The 22,090-nt window shown below is 36.4% G+C and overlaps 1 protein-coding gene across 1 annotated transcript; it reads right to left on the reverse strand.

Annotated features, from left to right (window-relative positions):
• Positions 1-2,032: 2,032 nt before the first annotated feature.
• LOC113306169 lies at positions 2,033-5,778 on the reverse strand. The gene is made up of 7 exons (XM_026555139.1): positions 5,231-5,778; positions 4,784-5,106; positions 3,548-4,679; positions 3,104-3,412; positions 2,906-2,999; positions 2,480-2,801; positions 2,033-2,376 (listed from the first exon to the last, which is right to left on the reverse strand). The coding sequence occupies exons 1-7, from the start codon at positions 5,776-5,778 to the stop codon at positions 2,033-2,035; spliced, it is 3,072 nt and encodes a 1,023-aa protein (XP_026410924.1).
• Positions 5,779-22,090: the final 16,312 nt, after the last annotated feature.

Raw genomic sequence — 22,090 nt, forward strand, 5'->3', positions numbered from 1 at the left:
TTATCTATCACTTGGAAAGTATATTTCTATTATCTCCTATATTGAGACTTAAGTCGTGTTACGATATAGTTTTCACTATACACATTTGAGATTTCGAGTTGAGTATATCTCTGTTAGAGCATTGCTCGGTCGAACTCGCATGCATTGCTATCTCAAGCATGTTTTTCAATGTTAGTGATCAAAACTATAAGTCTTGGTTTCTAGTCTATTATAGCTAAGTCTCGGACTATGATAGAAAGTGTAGTTGAGCTCAAGGACTTCATGGAGATTCATCATACAAGAAGAAGAACTACTCAAGGAACCCGTAGAACTTCTCGACAAAAAGGTATGTTTCACTCAAAAGTCTATCTACTATATATCTTACTCTTTGAAACAAGAAGTCGTATGCTATATATACAGACTTGGATTATACACATTTGGTATTTCGAGCCGAGTATACCTCGCCTATCTATATCTCGAAATATGTGTTGGCAAGCTTTTCGCTTCAATCAAGTTTATCTTTACCTAGTGACGAAAGTCATGATATGTTTAAATCACTTTGAAAACTGCTTTGACGAGAAATGGTGTAACAACTATATAACGTCCTCTAAGAATGTTTCAATGATTGAAATGATAGTTTAGATTACATAACCAATGGTGGACATAAACATTGTTGTGGAAACACATTTATGTATCACTACAAAAAATCCTAGCAAATGCCACTAAAATCTCGCAACTATTAGTTGCCAAATGATATCGAAAAAAGTCAAAGGAAACTAGTAGTTCCTATATACTTCCGCAACAATCTGCACACAACTACCGTTTTTATTAGTTTCTGAATTCTTTAGCAACAAGTATATGCCAACTACATGAAATATACTAGTAGCCTGATGCTTTGGGAACTAGGCTAAGGCAACTCTTAGTTCCTATATAGTTTGACAACACGTCAATCGCAACTATAGGTTTCATTAGTTTCCAAACTCTTCAGTAACAAAGATATGCCAACTACATATAATGCACTAGTTTCCAAACTCTTCGGAAACTAAGCTTGCACAATTAGCCTATTGCATAGTTGCTTAAGACTTCGGAAACTAAACCAGCAACTGTGATTGCCAAAGGTTTGAGCACCCAAATACACCAACTAGATTATGTTAATTGTTAATGTTAAAACACCTGTTAACATTTAAATTAAAAGTTTGAGGCTCTTTGCAGTTATGTTTCTCATTCTTTTGTAAATAGCTTGCTTGAAAAAAAAAATAGCTGGATGTTTTCTGCTCTTGTTTTGAATATTTTAATTCGGATGACAAGAAATCACCTACAGTATTACTTGTTGGAACCAAAGTTAGATTAAATAAAATACAAGGGGAAGGGTAAGGGTAAGAGTATCCTCTGAAATTTCATTGAGTCTTCATTAATTAAATAAGAATTTGATAAATTATAAATACTTGTTCTTGATTTACTATCTCACTCATTCTTAATCAGTCTTTTTGAAAACATTAAATTGTGATTTTAAGTCAAGGAATTTGAACAACTAATCTTCCTTAACTGTTAAGATGGCAGTCACTGTTAGGCATGACAAAAGTTCTCACAGTGAAATGTGTAACTTAATTAGATCCTTACAAGACTCCGGTTAGATTATCATTCATGGAAATGGTTCAAGAAAATGAGTGTCTTGAAAGACTCTTAAAGTTTACAAAAGATTAAAAGTGGGAATCGTGAAAGAGAAGTTTACAAGATTAAAAATATGAACTGTCATGTCTTCCCAAATTGCCAAGTACCCTATGTCAAAGTAGTTTCATAACTCAACTTTCGCAGGGAAAAAAATTCTACTTCTAACAGGTGATAGCCTCGCAACACCCCACCCAAATAAGAGAAACATAGAAACCCGTCCATTTTGCAAGGCATTTGCAGTCGATAACTGGACAAGTCCTACAACATATAGATAACTCAGTAACTAACTCATCATAGATTAAACTTAAATTCAAAATAATTCAAGCATCACAAAGGGGAAAACTTTTATTAGATCAATAAGATGAAATGATACTCACCACTATTAAAATTCCATATCATCGCGGTTGTTATTATCATCAAATTCATACTCATCCTCATCATCAGAGGTGTAAACGGCATCCGTGTCATTTTCCTCTTCATCTTCTTGGCTTCGACAAGCTACTGCTGCTGCAGCACGACTGATAGTTTCTGGGGGAACGTCGTTCCTATCCCAAACAAAACTGTCACTGTGATCCTGATATGGCTCTCCTCTAAGATCTTTTATCGAATAGCTTGAATGCAATTCTTGATATGCCTCACTAGAAGTCGAGCTTTCTGTTTCAGTCTCCCCATCCGAATCTATTTCTGGAATATTGAAAGACCGACGAGGTTGCGTTTTTATAACCACTTCATTTTTGTATTATATACATCATTGATATAGAAACCTGTTGTGCTTGAGATTCTAAAATATAAACGGTTCATTCATAATATCTTCTATTCATATGGACACTAGTAAATCCAAACTCATCTGTTCCTGCAATCGGTCTCCAATCGCATTTGAAAAGAAGAACTCGGAGTTGACCCACATACCGTGCCTCGATAATATTATTCACAACTCCATAAAAATCATTTTCATCTTCAGCTACACCTTCGTCTTCCCGAGGGACACACAGTCCACTATTCTGTGACTTTCGTCGACTCTCCCACTCTCTTGTATGAAATCTAAACCCATTGATAATGTAGCCATTGTAACTCAAACATTCTTTAGCAGGACCTTGACTCAACGAATATAGTTCATCACTCACCTGACCTTTTTTATGCAATTGGTATATCTATTCATACATGCATAGAGATGTTTATCAATGACGAAAAAAACGAAGTGAAAGTCATTAAAATCGCAAAAGAAATTGTGTTACAATGATATATCGGTACTTACTTTAGTTGCAAACCAATCAGGAAACTCTTTGATGTGTCTTCTATTAACGTCGGCGTCTCTTAAGCCACGGCTTTGCAGCTCACTTTTGTGTTCCCTGCAGGTGCAGCGCTTAACATAGTTAACCACAACACTGCTAAAATATTACTAGATCTTGAACAAGTTAATGGCTATAAAAACACAAATAAATAGCACGCGCACTCCTCATATGGCTGCACTTCTTTGGTATTCAGCAAAGCATAAAGTTGGATTTGTTTCATCTCTGACTCCGTAAGCTGTCCCCAAGTTTCAGCTCCAACGGGCCTACCGGATTGTTTGAAAACTATTAATCGATCATCAGGTTGTGGCGCCTCATCATCCTCATTCCTTTCAAGTTTATTAAATTTTGTAACAACACTATTCAAGTAACGCGTACAAAAAGTGATACATTCATCTATAAGGTATGCTTCAGCCATCGATCCTTCGGGGCAAGCTTTATTCCGCACATAAGACTTCAACTTACGCAGATACCTAAAGTAATTACAGTAAGACTTCAAAGGATGCAAAAATAGTGATTGTATAAAAAAAATTACAAAAAGAAATATTCACCCAAGTCGTCAATGTAATTAGACAAATGTTGCACATAAAATAAATGAATACCCTTACCTCTCGATCGGATACATCCACCGATACTGAACTGGACCTGCATCCTTTGCTTGTTGTGTTAGATGAATGGGCAAATGCATCATCACAACAAAAAAAGATGGGGGGAATATTCTTTCCAACTTGCACAAAGTAATTGCGATACTATCTTGTAGTTTATCCAGATCCTCTATCTTGAGAACCCGTGTACACAACACTTTAAAAAACATACATAACTCACTCAGTGCTTCCAATATATCCCCATCCAAGTGTCCACGTAAGGCAATAGGAAATAAATATTCCATTAATACATGATAGTCATGACTTTTCAGACCCATAATCTTTCGATCCTTAACGTTCACACACCGAGAAATATTTGATGAGTATCCATCGGGAACCTTAATATCCTTCAAAGTTCTACAAAAAGATTCCTTCTCTTTGGGCGACATGACAAAAGAAGCTGTTGGCACCACTATTTTATCTCCCTCTTGTCTCAAATGTAACTCCGGCCGTAATCCCCAGTCCATCAGATCCAACCGGGCCTTAAGATTGTCTTTCGTTTTCCCTTCTACATTCATCACTGTGCCCAATACAGTTTCACAAATATTCTTCTCAACGTGCATCACATCGACATTATGAAAACATATAATTGAGCTTAAGTACGGCAACTCATGAAATATGCTCTTTTTTTTCCAGTTGTGTTCAAAAGTAACTGGTGTTATTTCTGTCAGACCAGTCTGTTTGGCGTTCTTACCAAACTGAACTTGTCGAAAATGAGCCAGCTGTTGAGCAATTTCATCCCCATTCATCAGATGTGGTGGTTCTCGAAGTTCTTTCTCTCCATCAAAGGCTGACTTCTGGTGGCGCCAATGATGACCAGCAGGCAAGTATCGACGATGATGCATGTAACAATACTTGCCCCCATTGCTCAGTCGTTCTGAACATCGGTCAGGCCCACAGCACGGACAAGCAAATTCCCCTTTGGTGCTCCACCCGGAAAGCATAGCTAGTGCAGGGAAATCACTGATGGTGCCAAGTAATGCTGCACGACATTTAAAATTCTCTTTCTTTGAAATATCGTAAGTTTCAACACCTTCATCCCACAATTCCTTCAATTCCTCTATGAGTGGTTGCAAATACACATCGATGTCGTTTCCTGGGGATTTGGGTCCAGGAATTATCATAGACAAGATAAAATTTTCCTCTTTCATACACAACCACGGTGGTAAGTTATAATGATGAGAACAACTGGCCATGTACTATGTGGATGCAACATATTCCCAAACGGATTCATCCCATCAGTTGCTAATGCAAGTCTTACATTGCGAGGATCAGCTGCAAACTCTGGGTGCTTCTTATCAAAGGTCTTCCATGTCTCTGCATCAACTGGATGCCTCAAAACTCCATCTTTGGGACGTCTTTTGGCATGATATCGCATATAAGAAGCGGTCTTTGAAGACATAAATAACCTCTGAAGTCTTGGCTTTAATGGGAAGTACCGCAATTGCTTTACTGGAATGTTTTTACCTCTTGGTGTTCTTCTGATTGATTCGTTATCCACATTCAATTCAGTAGTTTTCCATCTTGAAGCATGACATACCGGGCAAGAAGTTTTATCTGCATTCTCTTTCCAGAACAAAACACAATCATTCTCGCAAGCATCGATCAAAATGTAGCCAAGCCCCAAGCCCTTGATTGTTGTTCTACAGCTCATAAAAATTCTTTGGTAGTTTGGCATCCGGAAAGGCTTTGGTCAAGAGACTCAACAACGCATCAAACCCCTTGATGTTCAATCCACCGAGGGACTTGACATGAAGCAAGTGCACAATGAAGGATAATCTTGAAAACTTTTCACAGCCAGGATATAGTGACACCTGCGCATCGTTCAGCAACTTGTAAAAATTGGAGGCGTCATAGTTCATTTCTTGCAGCAAATCAGACATTTCTTCATCGTCGTCCTGCACCACATTTCCAGTATTGGTTGTTTCCCTCACCTGGTCTTCCCCTTCTCCATGGTATACCCAATCGACATATCCCGGCATAAAGCCATTCCACAGAATATGTCCGTGCACTACAGACACAAGCTCTCTCTTATTGTTATTGCAATCCTTACAAGGACAAAATATTTTCTGGTCGGGTTCTAAATCCCAGCTCGCATAGTCTATGAAATTTCGAACTCCTGCTTTGAATGCATCGTGGTCTCTTGGAAGTCCTATCCAGCTCTTGTCAATAATTGTGAAGTCTTGGAAATCCATCATATGAACATAAAGAGTAAACAGAAGACAATCTATGAGAGTCCGTAAAAGGAGGTGCAGAACAACTATGGATTAGAGAAACAAAATTTCTGCGAAACAAGAAGAGATCTTAGATTAAAGTCAAACCAACAAAGATAATATGAATCTATAGTATCCAAATTAAAATTTTTAGCAACCTATGCAAGTCAAATTAGTGAGAAAAATAGGCATAAGTTAAGGATTGGAGCGCAATTACCAGAAATTCGTCACATCAAAGCCCTTTCCAGCTCCGTTGGAAACCTGGTAGTAGACAAACAAAAAGAGCACAGATCAGTAAAATCAAGAAGGAAAAGTGACTCTTTTAACTAAATTGAAAAGAGGGGGGAGATTGATATGAGACTATGAGAGTTATCTCTAAACTCTGAATCCATTTTATAGTTATAGAGAGTCTTGAGGGAGTTAGATTTTAAAATCTTCAACAATAACATAAATCTGAACCAAAATCACAACCCACACCCAGAAATCAACCACCAGAGGGTTCTATTCAACAATTGATTAAAAATAAAACCATTACCGAAATCGAAATCATAGTTATAAGAAAAAACAGAAGACAGTTACCTTTTGCCCTAACTTTTGATGGAATCCTTTGATTTTCAAGTTTCAACAACTTCTTCATCCAATCGAAGTCAATGAAGAAAAAAAGAGAAATCTCGAAGTCAATGAAGAAGAAAAGAGAAATCCCTGTGAAATTGAAGAAAGAAGATGGTGAACCGAAGGAAGTAGTTGTTGAGAGAAATATCAACGAGGTGACTGGGGTATATGATGAAGATGAGAAAGAAAGATCGGGACTGAGTAATCTATGTTTCGCCCAGCGTATTATTTGGTGTAGCTGGACTATAAGATAGGAGTACCTCACTGCCATAGATGGAAGCCACCTATCACCATCAAAGAGATCTGATGACCAAATCTTGAGACCCGAGATCTTATGGTGAAAACCACGTGCCCCACACACAAAAAATGGGCGCGTGCACTATACGTTCGCCTGGTGTGGGGCGTGGACTATGCCACCGCCTGGTGTGGGTCGGGACCAAGGTAGTTAATCTCGGATTCCGGTTTATCTCGGTCCCGAGCGAGACACTGGTACAACGTTGTCTCGGGGAGATTTCGTTTTCAAATTTCGATGTAATTTCGGTTCCAAAAAACTTCCAATAATTTCCGTTAATTTCAGTTAATATTCAATAATTTCCGTTAATATTCGATAATTTCCGATATTTACTTAGGAGAGACGTAATCAAATGGCTAAAGAGTAAACCTAAAGGGTATTAGGTATCGAAAATTTCCGAAAATTTTATGATATAGTTATACACTAACGGTATCGGATATTAACCTAACGGAAACTCCCTTTACCGGTATCGTTATGTTAATAAACGGATATCCGTTACGTTAAGGTTATTGGATATCGGATAGCCGTTATATCGGATATTAACCTAACGGAATCCGGATGTTCGGAAACGGATACCGGATATCGAATATCCATTGACAGCCCTATTCCTCATCATCAACACCAAATGATAATTTTAGGTCAAGAAATTCAAACACAACAACAAGCAATAATACCAGTGAGTGAATTAATCTGTTTAATTTTTGTACTTGAGATTAATCCACTCAATTTTAAAAAATATATATATATATATTCCGGCCGAAATTCCGACCGAAAAACGCGTTTCCGGCCGAAATTTTCGCAAAGATTTCGTCCGGCCGAAATTAACAAAATCTTGTCTTCTTGGACCGAAATCCGGAACTTCGCCGAAATTTCGGCCGAGATGGCCGAAATCGACTACATAGGTCGGGACTATACGTTCGCCTGGTGGTTGAGCGTGGACTATACCGACTATATTTGGGTTCAGTCTTGGTCCTAGACCAAATATACTTTGGGTTTAGTCGCCCACTGCGGACGCTTTAAGGATATACCTATTTGATTCACGGGTGAGATTTCGAGTTACAATAAAAGTCTGGTAAAAATGAAGATTTTTCGTTCAATAATTGCAAATATTATGGTTTCTAATGCGAATTTTGGATCACTTGATGAATTTTGATATATTATGGTATCATATCCAAACATTCAAAAATAAATGAAGATGGTGGATATATTAGGTGAAATTTGATGCACTTAAGGGAAAATTCAAAAGAATCCGAGTGAAATTCAGCAAAATCGAGCGATATTGGGCTATATTGATGAATACCAAAGAAATTGAAGAAATACAAGTCACGTAGGATAGAATTGACTAAAATCGATGAGGTTCAAACTCTCAGACTTGTGAAGATTAAATTAATTAAAGGTTTAATAAAATTATATACAGAATTATTAACAATGCATGCGAGAGGTAACCAAGACACTAGATTCCACTATTATGCAAAATTGAATGATAAATATTTCAAAACTCTATTCAATTCTTAAGTCCTCTTTTATCTTTAAGACAAATAACTTTGTACCTGCTAACGCAAAAGGCAAACTGATTTTGTAGGTGATGGAAGATTGTTTCTTAGCCATCTGCAGATTGAAAAGATAGAATTGAACAACGGGGTTAGACGAAGAAAATGATTTATTGATTAATAAAACCAATATCTTATTTTGCTGAGGAAAAAAACTCACTGGAGATTAAAAAAAGCCCTAATTCAAAAATCCATAAAGATGTAGAAAACAAGAAAAGGAAGAAGAAGATTTACATAGATTTCTAATAATCCTAACTCTGAAATGGGTGGATATCCAAAGAAACCAATAAAATTTGAGTGTAATTTAGTTAGGCGTCTTTATAATGGGTTGAAATATTCACCCAACTCAAGAATTCTTTAGATCTCAATGGATATGCTTAGATATTTACATAAATCGATTCCAAGGAAAGATTATACGACTCTATATAATCTATTTAATCTCACTATATGTACATAAAAATTTACATAAGTAAATTTAAAAAAAGAACTATGAAACTATATTATTGAAATATCTATCATATAATTTGAAAAATAAAGAGATTACCTAACTATATTTCTTTCTGTTTTTTTTATCCTCTCATCCTAGTATATGTTTTTCCCTTAACCTCACTTAAAAAAACTAAAAATGAGAAATAAAGGACGCTAACTCGACATTATTTTTCCCCTGACTAAAGTCATCAAACTAATAACGAAACTTAGACCGATAAGAAAGACAAGAAATGGATTCACTATTTGACTTAGATCACCAAAGTGCACACATGTATCCCCTGAGTGATTTCGACCAATGTTGACTAATGTTGTTATTAAAGTCCAGGTGAAAATGAGTGAGGTCGACCAACATTGAGATCGTTTTAATTCCCATACTATAATTATTCAAAATTTTGATGAGTCAAATGTTGCTAACAATTCTCGAGTTCATTATTTTTTCCAAAATTCCTTCTCAATTATCGAATCATAGGTTACAGTCGAGATTTTTGGTCTAACATGAATGATATGTTATAGTACCGTTCCCCAATAACTTTACCAATGAGCCACTGTCAGATTGAAAGTTGAACTTTTAAGAAAGAAAAAATCCTTAATTATTTTTTATAAAAACTCCATATAATGTTACCATGTCCACTAGAGGTGAGGAGGCATCTGCTGTGAATTTACCATGTGTCCATGCGCACGGCACGTGTCAGTGAACTGTATTGACGTGTTTACACGTGGTTGTAAAATAACCATTAGATCTTCCTCAACCCATCAAGTAGGCGATAGAGATGTATAATCACAGTTTCACATCGAAACATAGTTTTCTCCTCTCTTCCATATCCAGCGTATTTCTCCCCATCTCTATCTTAGGTAGAAAATTTCTCCTCGAGAGGAAATTTTGGCAGAAAATTAGGGTATTGTTCTACAGTTTTGGAAATATATCTGCATCGCCGTAGGATGATTGTGTTGATTATATTGATAAGGATTGGAAGAAGATATCAAGTGGTAATAATGTCGGTCCAAAAACTTTCGATTTGAACCCTAACAATTTTTGGGCGGGATGAAAATCAAAAGAAAATCCTTTTGGGCGGGGATTATTCCCGCTTGGTGTTTTGGAAAAGCTATAAATCTCAACCCTAAAATCATTCCAGAGATGTTAAAGAAATTTATTTATTTTTTGGGGAATTATCAGAAATCAAAAACAGCAAGGTACATAACTTACGATTTTTAATTTGATTAATTAGTTCATAAATTGATATTGGGATATTTGATTGAATCTGAAATTGGGGTTACATATTTTTAATTTGATTCATGAGTTCATAAATTGATATTAGGCTATTTGATTGAATCTGAAATTGGGGTTACATATTTTAAATTTGATTCATGAGTTCATAAAATGATATTAGGCTATTTGATTGAATCTGAAATTGGGTTACATATTTTTAATTTGATTCATGTGTTCATAAATTGATATTACGCCTGTTCAACTGAATCTGAAATTGGGGTTACATATTTTGATGGCTAGTGTTTTGGTCTAAATTTGGCCTTGTCTGTAGCTTTTTAGAGCTTCTCTAGTACAGTTTCCTCAAAAAAAAAAAAAAAAAAAATTGGGGTTACATAGGATCAATCAAGTTGTGCAGAATAGTTGGGTGTATGCTATCCTGCTTAAGTTGGGTGTTCCTTTCCATCAGGTTGTGGAAAATAGTTCAAAACAGAAAATAATGCATCTACAGAGTATCGCAATGACACCCGCACCTATTGTTCAAAACAGAAAATAATGCATCTATAGTTGTGACAGCAATATGTGTTTCGTTATGACATACGACCCACAACCCACCAACAATAAAAACTATGAGTATCGCAATGACACCCGCACCAAGACAAATTCCTTTACAGGATTGTTATAGTTTTGTAATATCATTATTGCTATTCAGATTTGGTTTCGTGACTGATCTTTTCTTATTCCTTTCCAGATGTCTCAAACCAAAAAACAACTTTCCAAGAAAAAAATTGGGAGCTCCGACATAGCAAGCATAGCCCCTGGACAGTTGAGGTCAAATTACGGTAAGAATTATATTGTCATATGACGGTATATAATGAAGTGTGTAGCATGTGTTAATTTGTTCATTCATTGTTTTCCTACAGGTAGCGTAAAGAATAGAGGAGGAAGGACTAGTCAACTCGGTCGTCAACAATCAGTGCGCCATTCATTGGAGGAATTGGGTGAACCACCATCGCGTTCAGGAAAATCAAGAAGAGGATCAATATTCCAACAAGTTCGTAGAAAGAAACAACAACAACCAATGAATCAGCAACCATCATCTCAAATCGAAGACCATGAACAAGTGGAGGAAGAATACCTTCAACCACCAGAAGAAAGATCAGGAAGAACTCGTAACACTCCCTTGCCAACAAGTTCACCACCACTGCGAGACAGGGGTGGACAAAGTCTTCCTATAACACCAAGCAGGTTACCTCTAATTGATGATGATTTTCTTGATTCTCCGAGAAGATCTCCTAGAGGACTTGGTAGTAATCGAGTACTAACCAACAGGTCTAATCATTTTATTAATTCTTTAAGGAGATCTCCAAGGGGACTCGGCAATAATAGGGTACAAAGATCGCTTGAGGCAGAGTACAATGCTTCAAATGCAGGATATATGCAAAGACATCGTCAAGTCCAACATCAATCAGATCAACTTTATAACACTCAAGTATCAAGTTCTTCTCGGCAACAACCATTGGGATTACAACATCAGGGTAGTCGAAGTTCATCTTCCCAACGACAATCTCAAACACCATCAAATGGCGCTCCTCTTGGAAACCAAAACATCTTGCATCAGAATACTTCACGCCATGAGCCAGAACAAAATGATACTCCTGAAGATCAACACCTCCAGCGGCAGCATCCTTCACGTTCAACATCTAATTCTCCCCAATCAAATGAAGAATGTGGTACTGCAGAAATAACGAGTAAGTATAAATGTATGCATATGTGAAAATAAAAGATGCAGAACACTTCATTTTATTTTTTTGCGCGAGTTCACTTATATGTTCATTTTTAATATTAAACAGTTGTACCATTAAGGAAAAAAGAGGGCGCAGCTGTATGAAGGAACTTTCCAAATTCAGGGGACAAATACTTGAATTGGATCTCTATGAAGGTAGACTATGTGGTTATAAAAACGAAGTCGCAATCAATTCAGTGTGCATGTGGACTAGGCAAAGTCAGAACTGTCCCTTGAATTACGATGCATTTGATGATATTCCTCCTGAAAAAATTCAGCGGGTGATCAAAAATCTCTATGTATGTATTAGAAGTCACTGTGTTATTCCAATTTTAATAATATTTTTTGTGAAAGCAATAATTCGGATGTTTTAATGTCAATTATAACTCCCAGCTAATCAGTTTTTTCTCAACCAGGACTACTTTACAATCAAGTCTAGCACTGGAGAAGACCCAGAGGAAGCAATCAAGAAAATAATGAGGAATGCATATAACAGGCATAGGCACAAAATTCATAAAGCATACCTAAAGATTCAAAACCTTAGTAGTCACGAGGTAGCTTTGGCCTCCGAACCACCCTCTGAACTGGAGATTAACAGAGAGGATTGGATATATATGTGCAATACTTTCGACACGCCAGATTTCAAGGTATATACATTCAGTTACATGTGATCTTTTCATCAAACTATCATTGCTTATGTGTTAGATTCTGAATTTACTTGTGGATACATTATAACCATAAAATTAGATAGCATACCCAATTTTATGTCACCTAGTGATACACCCCTTATACAATTTCATTGCTTCTTTGAAAATTTATTGTTTCTAGTTAGGAGTGTGTTCTTTTCCGCAAGGGTATGCATTTGAACTTCCTATCTGTTCTTCTATTGTCAAATATGCGTAGCATACTTAGTTTTAGACTGTCGCAAATAAAATTAAGTTTTGACTTTCCATGAAAGAGCCTCCTGTAGTATGTGTAGAATGTTTAAAATATCAAGCTATATATGTTATGAATACACTGCAGAGTTGCTTAACCTAACAGATGGTGGAGTTTAAATGACAGAAAAAATCAGACAGAGGGATTGCGGCTGCTAAAGCAAAGGAAATTAATCATAGTGCGGGCAACAGAAGTTTTGCCAGCGTAGAATATGATTTGGTATGCATTAATTGTATCTCATTCTTTGTCTACTGATGTTGGTTCGAATCCGTGTTTTATATACCGTGTAGTGTTAACTTACTTGGTTTGTTTGCAACTGCTTGCTGCTTCAAAGATTGCGGAGAACAAGCCTTGTGATGCAGTGATTTTGTTTTCAGAAACCCATGGTTCTAAAAAATTGCCACCGAAATGTCAGGAGATGAAAGTAAGACATACTACAAATATACTTAGAATTTTGTGTCTAAATATATCTCTGCAACAGTATATGATCATGTATAGCTATCTGTAATTTATGTAGAAAATAATGGAGGACATGAAAGAAGCAACACTGCGAGGAGAATCTAGTAAAACTCCATCTGACATATATGAAACTGTCTGTAATGAACAACGTGGGAGTCTTAACAAACGTGGTCGCAAAGCTTCTCACACTCACAAGAGTTTGGCTGATTTAAGGGAAAAAGAAATACAATTGTTGAATGGAAGAATTGAGTCTCTACAGACAGAAAACATGCTACAGAGAAGAGAAACACGTCGGCTTACTGATCTAATTAATAGTTTTTTTTCTAAACATTATCCTTCCATGGTTGTACCAGATGATGAAATGGAGGATGATGCAGAGGTCAGTGGGCGAGATGAGGATCTTGATGTGGAAGGTCAAAATGATGAGGATGACTATGATGACCTTGAGGATGAAAACTACATCCGTGACTATCCTGATATGGAGGATCGAAATGTGGAAGGTGCCATGGATGATGAATGATTTTCTTTATTTGAAAACTGACGTGGAGGATTCCAATTCGGAGTGGGCCAGCCAGTGATGAATGAATTTCTATTTTATTTTGTTTTGTGTTTTTTTTCTTTCTTGTTTTTTTCTGGTATTAGGATATTAGGGTAGGGAGGATGATAACGTGTAGTATGGCTTTTTGAAGCATCCAAGGTGTTATGACTTTTTACTCTTGGTTCTGGAAATGAAATGCATATTTTATTAATTTGTTTTGTCAATGCATACATTATACAAAAAAATTATTAATTAGGATATGATCAAAATAGTAATTAACTAATTATGAGGTTAATTACATATTTTCATTACCATATTAATTATGATAATTATTTGAGTTTAATTACGATATTAATTACAAGATAAATGAAGATATTAATTACCATATAAATATAATATTAATTGTGATATTAATTACAATATCACCATGCATACAACCAAAATAATTACAATATCACAGTTGCGGAATGACAATTACAATATCACAGTTGCGGAATGATTTGGGAACCATATGCCAACTAGTAAATTTAATTGTTTAACGATTCGATAACTATCAATCAACTTCAACTTAATTGTCTATACCTATTGAAATTATGAAATCATAGTATTTGGCTACCACCAAATTAATTGCTAAATAAATCCACAACAAGATTTTAATTTAGTTGCCATATTATGTGGAAAGTTACTGACAACTACGATGATTATGTTGTTAATATGTTTGGCAACTCTAGAACAACTGCAAAATTTTGTGGTTTTAATTAATTGCATTTAACTAAGTAACGTATTTGGCTCCTGTAACATAAGTTGCCAAATGAAATTATGGCAACTATGTATTTTTAGTAATTTCCTTTACATTTGGAAACACCCCATACGGCAACTTAGGCTCCGCAACTACCATTAATTGCCAATGTGTTTGGCAACTAAAAACTCATATTCGGCAACCAAACTAGCTTGGTTGCCAATGCTCAAGTTTTTTGTAGTGTATATGTCCTATTCTTTGAACCAAATTTTGCGAACTTTGTTGATCAAGAGAAACCGGAAAATGGCATGAGCCAAGTCCGCGAACTGCCGAACTTCTCACGCCGAGAAATTCTGCTGGATTTGATGAACTAGCTGCGTCCGCGAACCCAGTCTGCGAACCGGTGGAAGATTTTTGCCGAGATTTTCTTCTGGAGTTTGTAAACTCTACCGGTTGCTTAAGTCCGCGAACCTAGTCTGCGAACTTGAGAAAGGATATATATCTGAAGATAATTTCTGAACTTAAACTTAAAAATACTAAGGAATGCAGTATGCAAACCGTGGCTATAAAAGTTCATGAACTGATTCAAGTGAATCAAATCATCTTTGCTTCAATTATGTCTTGTGTAGTACATGAGATTTCTTTGCATTTGAACAACTCGGTAACTAGTTCATTTGAAGTCATTTGAACTAGTTATGGTGAAGAAGAACATGGTTGATATGAAATGCTCATATGACTAACCTTTTGGTTAACTATTATTGAACCAACAAGTGCATACGTTTGGGTATGGTTAACAAACCTAGAAGTGTGCATTGTCATGTGTGTGTAACAAGCTAAGTTTTCGATCTAACGGTTGAGAAATATTAGCTTGAATTTAAATCAGGTTTTCATCTAACGGTGGATATTGTTTGCTTTTTAACCAAGGAAAAACCCTAATTTGAAAGACTATATAAAGGAGACATCTAGCATCGTGAAAAATTAATCCCCACACCTTACGTGTGATACTAGTTTTCATACTAGAGTCGATCCTCCTTTAACCTATGGTTTTATTTTCTCAAACCGGGTTAACGACTTAAAGAGTTCGTTGGGATTGTGAAGCCAGACCGATACTACTTTTATCGTAGTTGTGTGATCTGATCTTGCATCTCCAATCATACGAGTACAATCAGATTGATTGGCTTGAGATTGATATCTCCGATAGGCAAGATATAAAAATTAATCACAAACGTCTTCGTCTCATCGTTTGTGATTCCGCGACATCTTGTTTCTCTACCATACCATTAAGATTGTTGTGAGGTGATTGATTAATCTAGGCTGTTCTTCGGGAATATAAGACCGAATAATCAATTGGTTCCTGTTCACCTTGATTATTATCAAAAGACGGAACAAAACCTTTAGGGTTTATCTGTGGGAGACAGATTGATCCTTTGATATACTTGTCTGTGTGAGACAGATTTGTTTATTGTCAAAGCCTGCGATTTTGGATCGTAGAAACTCTTAGTTTTGGGTGAGATCATCTAAGGGAATCAAGTGCGCAGTATCCTGCTGGGATCATAGGCGTAGGAGCATAATTGTACCTTGGCTCAGTGGGAGATTGATTGGGGTTCAACTACAGTCCAGTCCGAAGTTAGCTTGGAGTAGGCTAGTGTCTGTAGCGGCTTAATACAGTGTGTGTTCAATCTGGACTAGGTCCCGGGGGTTTTCTGCATTTGTGGTTTCCTCGTTAACAAAATTTCTGGTGTCTGTGTTATTTCAATTTCCGTATTATATTGTTTTATCTTTATAATTGAAATAATACAGGTTGTGCGTTAGATCATCAATTAGAGTAATCCAACCTTTGGTTGTTGATTGTCATTGATTGATCCTTGGATATTGGTCTTTGGTACCATTCAAGTTATTCCTTATATTTGATTAGAACTCGCAGTTCCTGCTTGAGTAAATCAAATCAAGAGAGATATATAAACTCGTTGATATACTTTTAATTGATTGAGACTTGTTGATTCTCTTAAAAGTATATTCGAGTTAGTCCATACAGATTTCTAAGCGAAATATTGGGTGGTGTTGTTAGACACCCGCCTTTTCAATTGGTATCAGAGAAGGCAAACACATTCAAGACCTCAAAAGTATGTATTTGTAGCGATCTGACTATATGGACTATAAAGTCTCAATTGACGCTTCACCAGGTTTAAAAACCAACCCTAGAAAAAAGTCTGATAAACTGGCTACTCTTCGAAAGGGTTTGGATGAACAAATACGGATCAACTCTGGTCTTGTTGCAGAAATTTCAATTCTTAAAGATTTGATATCTGGTAATAGTCCCTTGGTGAATCTGAGAAACTCCAGTTGTTCCTCTTTAAAGAATAGTCGTAAATCAGATGGTAATCAACGACCGGTTGTTGTGAAAACTGATATGACTAGGAACCACTCAGATAAACTTTAAAGTTTTGACCTGCATTGTTGTTGTGACTCTTCCAATCACTTTCAACAAGTTTGTATGTCTTTTCAAAAGAGTCTGAATGCTGCAAGTAATCTTTGTAAGAAAACTAAACAACTTTTTGATACTCTGAAAGGACATACAAAACTACCAGGAAACTCTAAACAGAGAAGTACTAATAGTATGGGTGCCTTTGCTTTAAGATCTACGTCTCCTTTTCAATGGTTTCTTGATAGTGGATGTAGTAGATATATGACAGGAGATCTCACATGGTTTGTTTCGTCTATTGACTATGAAGGAGGTCCTGTAACGTTTGGAGATAGGAGTTGTTTCTATATCAACAAGAAGGGAATGATCAAACTTCCCGGTGTTCCAGAAATTCATGATGTAGTATACGTAAAAGGTATGACTGCTATTTTGCTTTATATTAGTCAAATTTGTGACAAAGGCCATCGAGTTGTCTTCAATGCAAATGGATGTGACATTATAGACAAAACTGGGAAAGTAATTTTTCAAGGAACTCGTGGTAAAAACAACTGTTATCTACTTGATACTCAGTTTAGAAACCGTTGCAATTTTACTAAGGTGGAATCTACTGATCTTTGGCATGAGCGTTTTGGTCAAAACAATTATCATCTTCTAACTAAGATCATTAAAAAAGAACTTGTTAGAGGCATACCCAAAATCAATGCAAAGATTGAAGGTGTGTGTGGTTCCTGTCAAAAGGGTAAGCAAACGAAAGTTCACCACAAATCATCTCGAGATATTCTCACTAAAGCTCCACTTGATTTAATTCATATGGATCTCTTCGGACCAATTCAACAACCCACTGTTGCTGGTAAAAAGTATGCTTTAGTTATGGTAGATGATTACACCAGATTCACTTGGGTTGCATTCCTATCTCATAAGAATGAAACTCTTAGTGAATTCAAGATTATTGTTAAAAGGATCCAGAACGAACAAGGTCGCAAACTAAAGAAAATCAGAAGCGATCGTGGAACAGAATTCAAAGATACCAAAGTATTTGAATTCTGTGACGAACTGGGGATCATTAAACAATAATCACCACCTATTACTCCTCAAGCTAATGGAGTTGGCGAAAGAAAGAATAGGAATATTCAGGAAATGGCCAGGGTAATGCTCCATAACCAAAACTTACCATTAAGATTTTCGGGAGAAGCTAGTTTTTACAACATGTTACTTGATTAACCGTGTGTATTTTTACGGTCTAAAACCCTTAACACTCCTTATGAGTTATGGTACGGAAGAAAACCCAACCTACACTATCTCAGGGTGTTTGGAAGTAAGTGTTATATTCTGAAAGATCGAGAACAGAAAGGAAATTCGACACTAAAAGTGATGAAGGTATCTTTCTTGCTATGCTTCTGATAGTCGTGGTTTTCGAGTGTTTAATCTCAGAACACAAGTCATGATGGAATCTGCTAATGTTATCATCGATGACATTAATAACTTTCGTCATGATAATCCTCCTGCTGAATTGCCTCCAACCGAGACAATTGAGAAAGTCAAAGAAATCCCAGAATCAGTTGAAGTTATCCCAACTGTTGCTGATCCTGACATTTCTAGTGACAAGGAGAAGAGCATTGATCAAGCCATTCCTGACGAACAAAAACGTGTCCCTCCAGACATCTCTGGGTTCAAAGGAATCATGATCCAAATAGTATTATTGGAGGAAGATATTCTGCAGCCAAAACAAGAGGACAACTTCAAAATATGTGCAATTTTGGTTTCTATCTTTCGCAAGTAGAACCAAGAATTATTGATGAAGCTCTGAACGATCCCTTTTGGGTGAATGCAATGCATGAAGAGTTAAATCAATTTCAAAGACAAGACGTGTGGGAACTTGTACCTTGTCCCTCCAATATTAATATTGTTGGTACCAAATGGATATTCAAGAATAAGTCTGATGAATTTGGCACGATTGTCAGAAACAAAGCTATACTTGTCGCTCAAGGATATTCACAGATTAAAGGGATTGACTTTGACGAGACCTTTGCTCCTGTGGCACGCCTTGAGTCCATTCGTCTTTTGTTAGCCCATGCTTGTTTTCTTAAGGTTAAGCTGTTTCAAATGGATATAAAATCCGCATTCCTCAACGGAATTTTAAAGGAGGAAGTCTATGTCGCTCAACCTAAGGGGTTTGAAAACCCTGATTTCCCAGATCATGTGCTAAAACTCAAAAAGGCATTGTATGGGTTGAAATAAGCACCTAGAGCCTGGTTTGAAAAACTTACCACTTCTCTCATTAGAAAAGGTTTTTCAAGAGGCGGAGCTGATAAAACCTTGTTTACCAAGTGGAGTGGGAAAGATGTTGTCATTGCTCAAGTCTATGTAGATGATATTATCTATGGATCAACTTCTGAAAAATTCGCAAAAGACTTCCAAGTCTCCCTTGCTAAAGAATTTGAAATAAGCAATGTTGGTGAATTAAAATTCTTATTAGCATTACAAATCAACAAAATAAGAATGGAATTTACTTATCCCAAGAGAAGTATGCTCAAGATCTTGTGACAAGGTTCGGCCTGGATAAGTCCTCTCCAAAATTGACACCTATGCCCACTACTGGTAAACTACATAGAGATGATAAAGGAGCAAAAGTGGATCAAAAGATGTATCGATCTATTATTGGTAGCCTTTTGTATCTTACAGCTACTAGACATGATATTTCTTTCAGTGTTGGTTGTTGTGCTGGGTTTCAGGAGAATCCAAAGGAATCTCATCTTGCAGCTGTAAAAAGGATCATTCGATATATTAATCACACTGCCGGGTATGGTCTATATTACACCTTCGATACTAACACTGACCTTTCTGGTTTTTCAGATGCTGATTGGGCAGGGTGTATAGAAGACAGAAAAAGTACATCAGGGGGTTTCTACTACGTAGGACTGAATCTTGTAGATTGTCATAACAAGAAGCAAAATTCTCAATCCCTGTCTACATGTGAGACATAATATATTGCTGCTGGATCATGTTGTACTCAACTCCTATGGATGAAACAAATGTTAGCTAATTATGGAGTTGATACTGGAATGATGAAGATCTTTTGTGATAACTCTAGTGCGATTCGAATCACTGAGAATCCCGTTAATCACTCAATAACAAAGCACATTGACATAAGGTACCATTTTATTCGTGATCTCTATGAAAATGGCATCATAAGTATGGAATTTGTGCCTTCCGAACAACAATTGGCTGATATTCTTACGAGACCATTAGACACTGCTACGTTTCAACACTTGCGGCAGTCTATTGGTGTTGTTTTGGATCATTAAAACGTTTCTATAACTCTTGCCCTTATGCTTATCTCTATCTTTTGGGCAATTGAGTTTGAAACTCCAGTAGGCTTACTCTAATTCAGTTTCTGTAGAGTTGTTTTTGTCTTGTTAGTATCTTTTTGCTTCCAAGTCCTTCTTTTCTTTTGAAATTAAGGTCGCTCTTGTTGTTCTTTCGGGAATGATATCAAATGGGGGAGAGTTCTTTTGAACTTGTGCTTAATGGTAATATCTTGAGGGGAGTGCGGATGTGGAATATTAGAGGGGTTATCTTGTATCTAAAAACTCCTTGATGAATGCTATTAGCTTCGGCTATATGATTGCACCCAAATTAGATGGTATGTATTTTCTTTTAGTCATAAAATGTCTCTTACGGAAATTTCATTATGATCCCGTTCTTGTACCTTTGTCAATTTTATTGACAAAAAGGGGGAGAATTAATATGTAGTTCACACTACAAATACATATGGTTTTCGGATCATTGTGTAAGGGGAAATGGTTTCCATGTGAGATGGAGTATTGACTAAGGGGGAGTGATACATATCACTATAGTATTATTGTTGAAGTTGTGATATAATTTAACTTTGACACTGTGTAATAATACTATGACACTGTATAATAATGATCGAGACCGATGCTTTCTCATTGTTATAGCTACGGATCTTAAACAACGGTGATACTAAACTTATAACCTTTGGGATCATTGGAGTACTTGGAAATGACGAAGATTTCGAGGAATGTTGAAGATTAGAAATGTGGAATAGGAGTTACTAAAGTTTTTTTTATCTTTTTTGTAATCCATATGTATTGATAGTTTTGTCACTAAAATTGACAAAGAGGGAGATTGTTAGAGCATTTCTCGGTCGAACTCGCATGTGTTGCTATCTCAAGCATGTTTGTCAATGTTAGTGATCAAAACTATAAATTTTGATTTCTAGTCTATTATAGCTAAGTCTCGGACTAGGATCGAAAGTGTAGTTGAGCTCAAGGACTTCATGGTGATTCATCATACAAGAAGAAGAACTACTCAAGGAACCCGTGGAACTTCTCGACAAAAAGGTATGTGAAGAATTGAACTTATCTGTCACTCAAAAGTCTATCTACTCTATCTCCTACTCTTTGAGACAAGAAGTCGTATGCTATATATATAGACTTGGATTATACACATTTGGTATTTCGAGCCGAGTATACCTCGCCTATCTATATATCGAAATATGTGTTGGTGAGCTTTTCGCTTCAATCAAGTTTATCTTTACCTAGTGACGAAAGTCATGATATGTTTCAATCACTTTGAAAATTGAGAAATGGTGTAACAACTCTATAACGTCCTCTAAGAATGTTTCAATGATTGAAATGAGAGTTTAGATTACATAACCAATGGTGGACATAAACATTGTTGTGGAAACACATTTATGTACAAGTCCTATTCCTTGAACTAAATTTTGCGAACTTTGTTGATCAAGAGAAACCGGAAAATGGCGTGAGCCAAGTCCGCGAACAGCCAAACTTCTCATCCCGAGAAATTCTACTGGAGTTGACGAACTAGCTGCGTCCGCGAACCGGCGGAAGGTCTTTGCAGAGATTTTCTGCCGGAGTTTGTAAACTCTACCGGTTGCTTAAGTCCGCGAACCTAGTCTGCGAACTTGAGAAAGGTTATATATCTGAAGATGATTTCTGAACTTAAACTTAAAAAGACGAAGGAATGGAGTATCCAAACCGTGGCTATAAAAGTTCATGAACTGATTCAAGTGAATCAAATCATCTATGCTTCAATTGTGTCTTGTGTAGTACATGAGATTTCCTTGCAATTGAACAACTCTATAACTAGTTCATTTGAACTCATTTGAACTAGTTATGGTGAAGAAGAACATGGTTGATATGAAATGCTCATATGGATAACCTTTTGGTTAATTATTATTAAACCAACAAGTATATACGTTTGGGTAAGGTTAACAAACCTAG

Source organism: Papaver somniferum, chromosome 8 (assembly GCF_003573695.1).
Source record: "Papaver somniferum cultivar HN1 chromosome 8, ASM357369v1, whole genome shotgun sequence".
Lineage (NCBI taxonomy): Eukaryota > Viridiplantae > Streptophyta > Magnoliopsida > Ranunculales > Papaveraceae > Papaver > Papaver somniferum.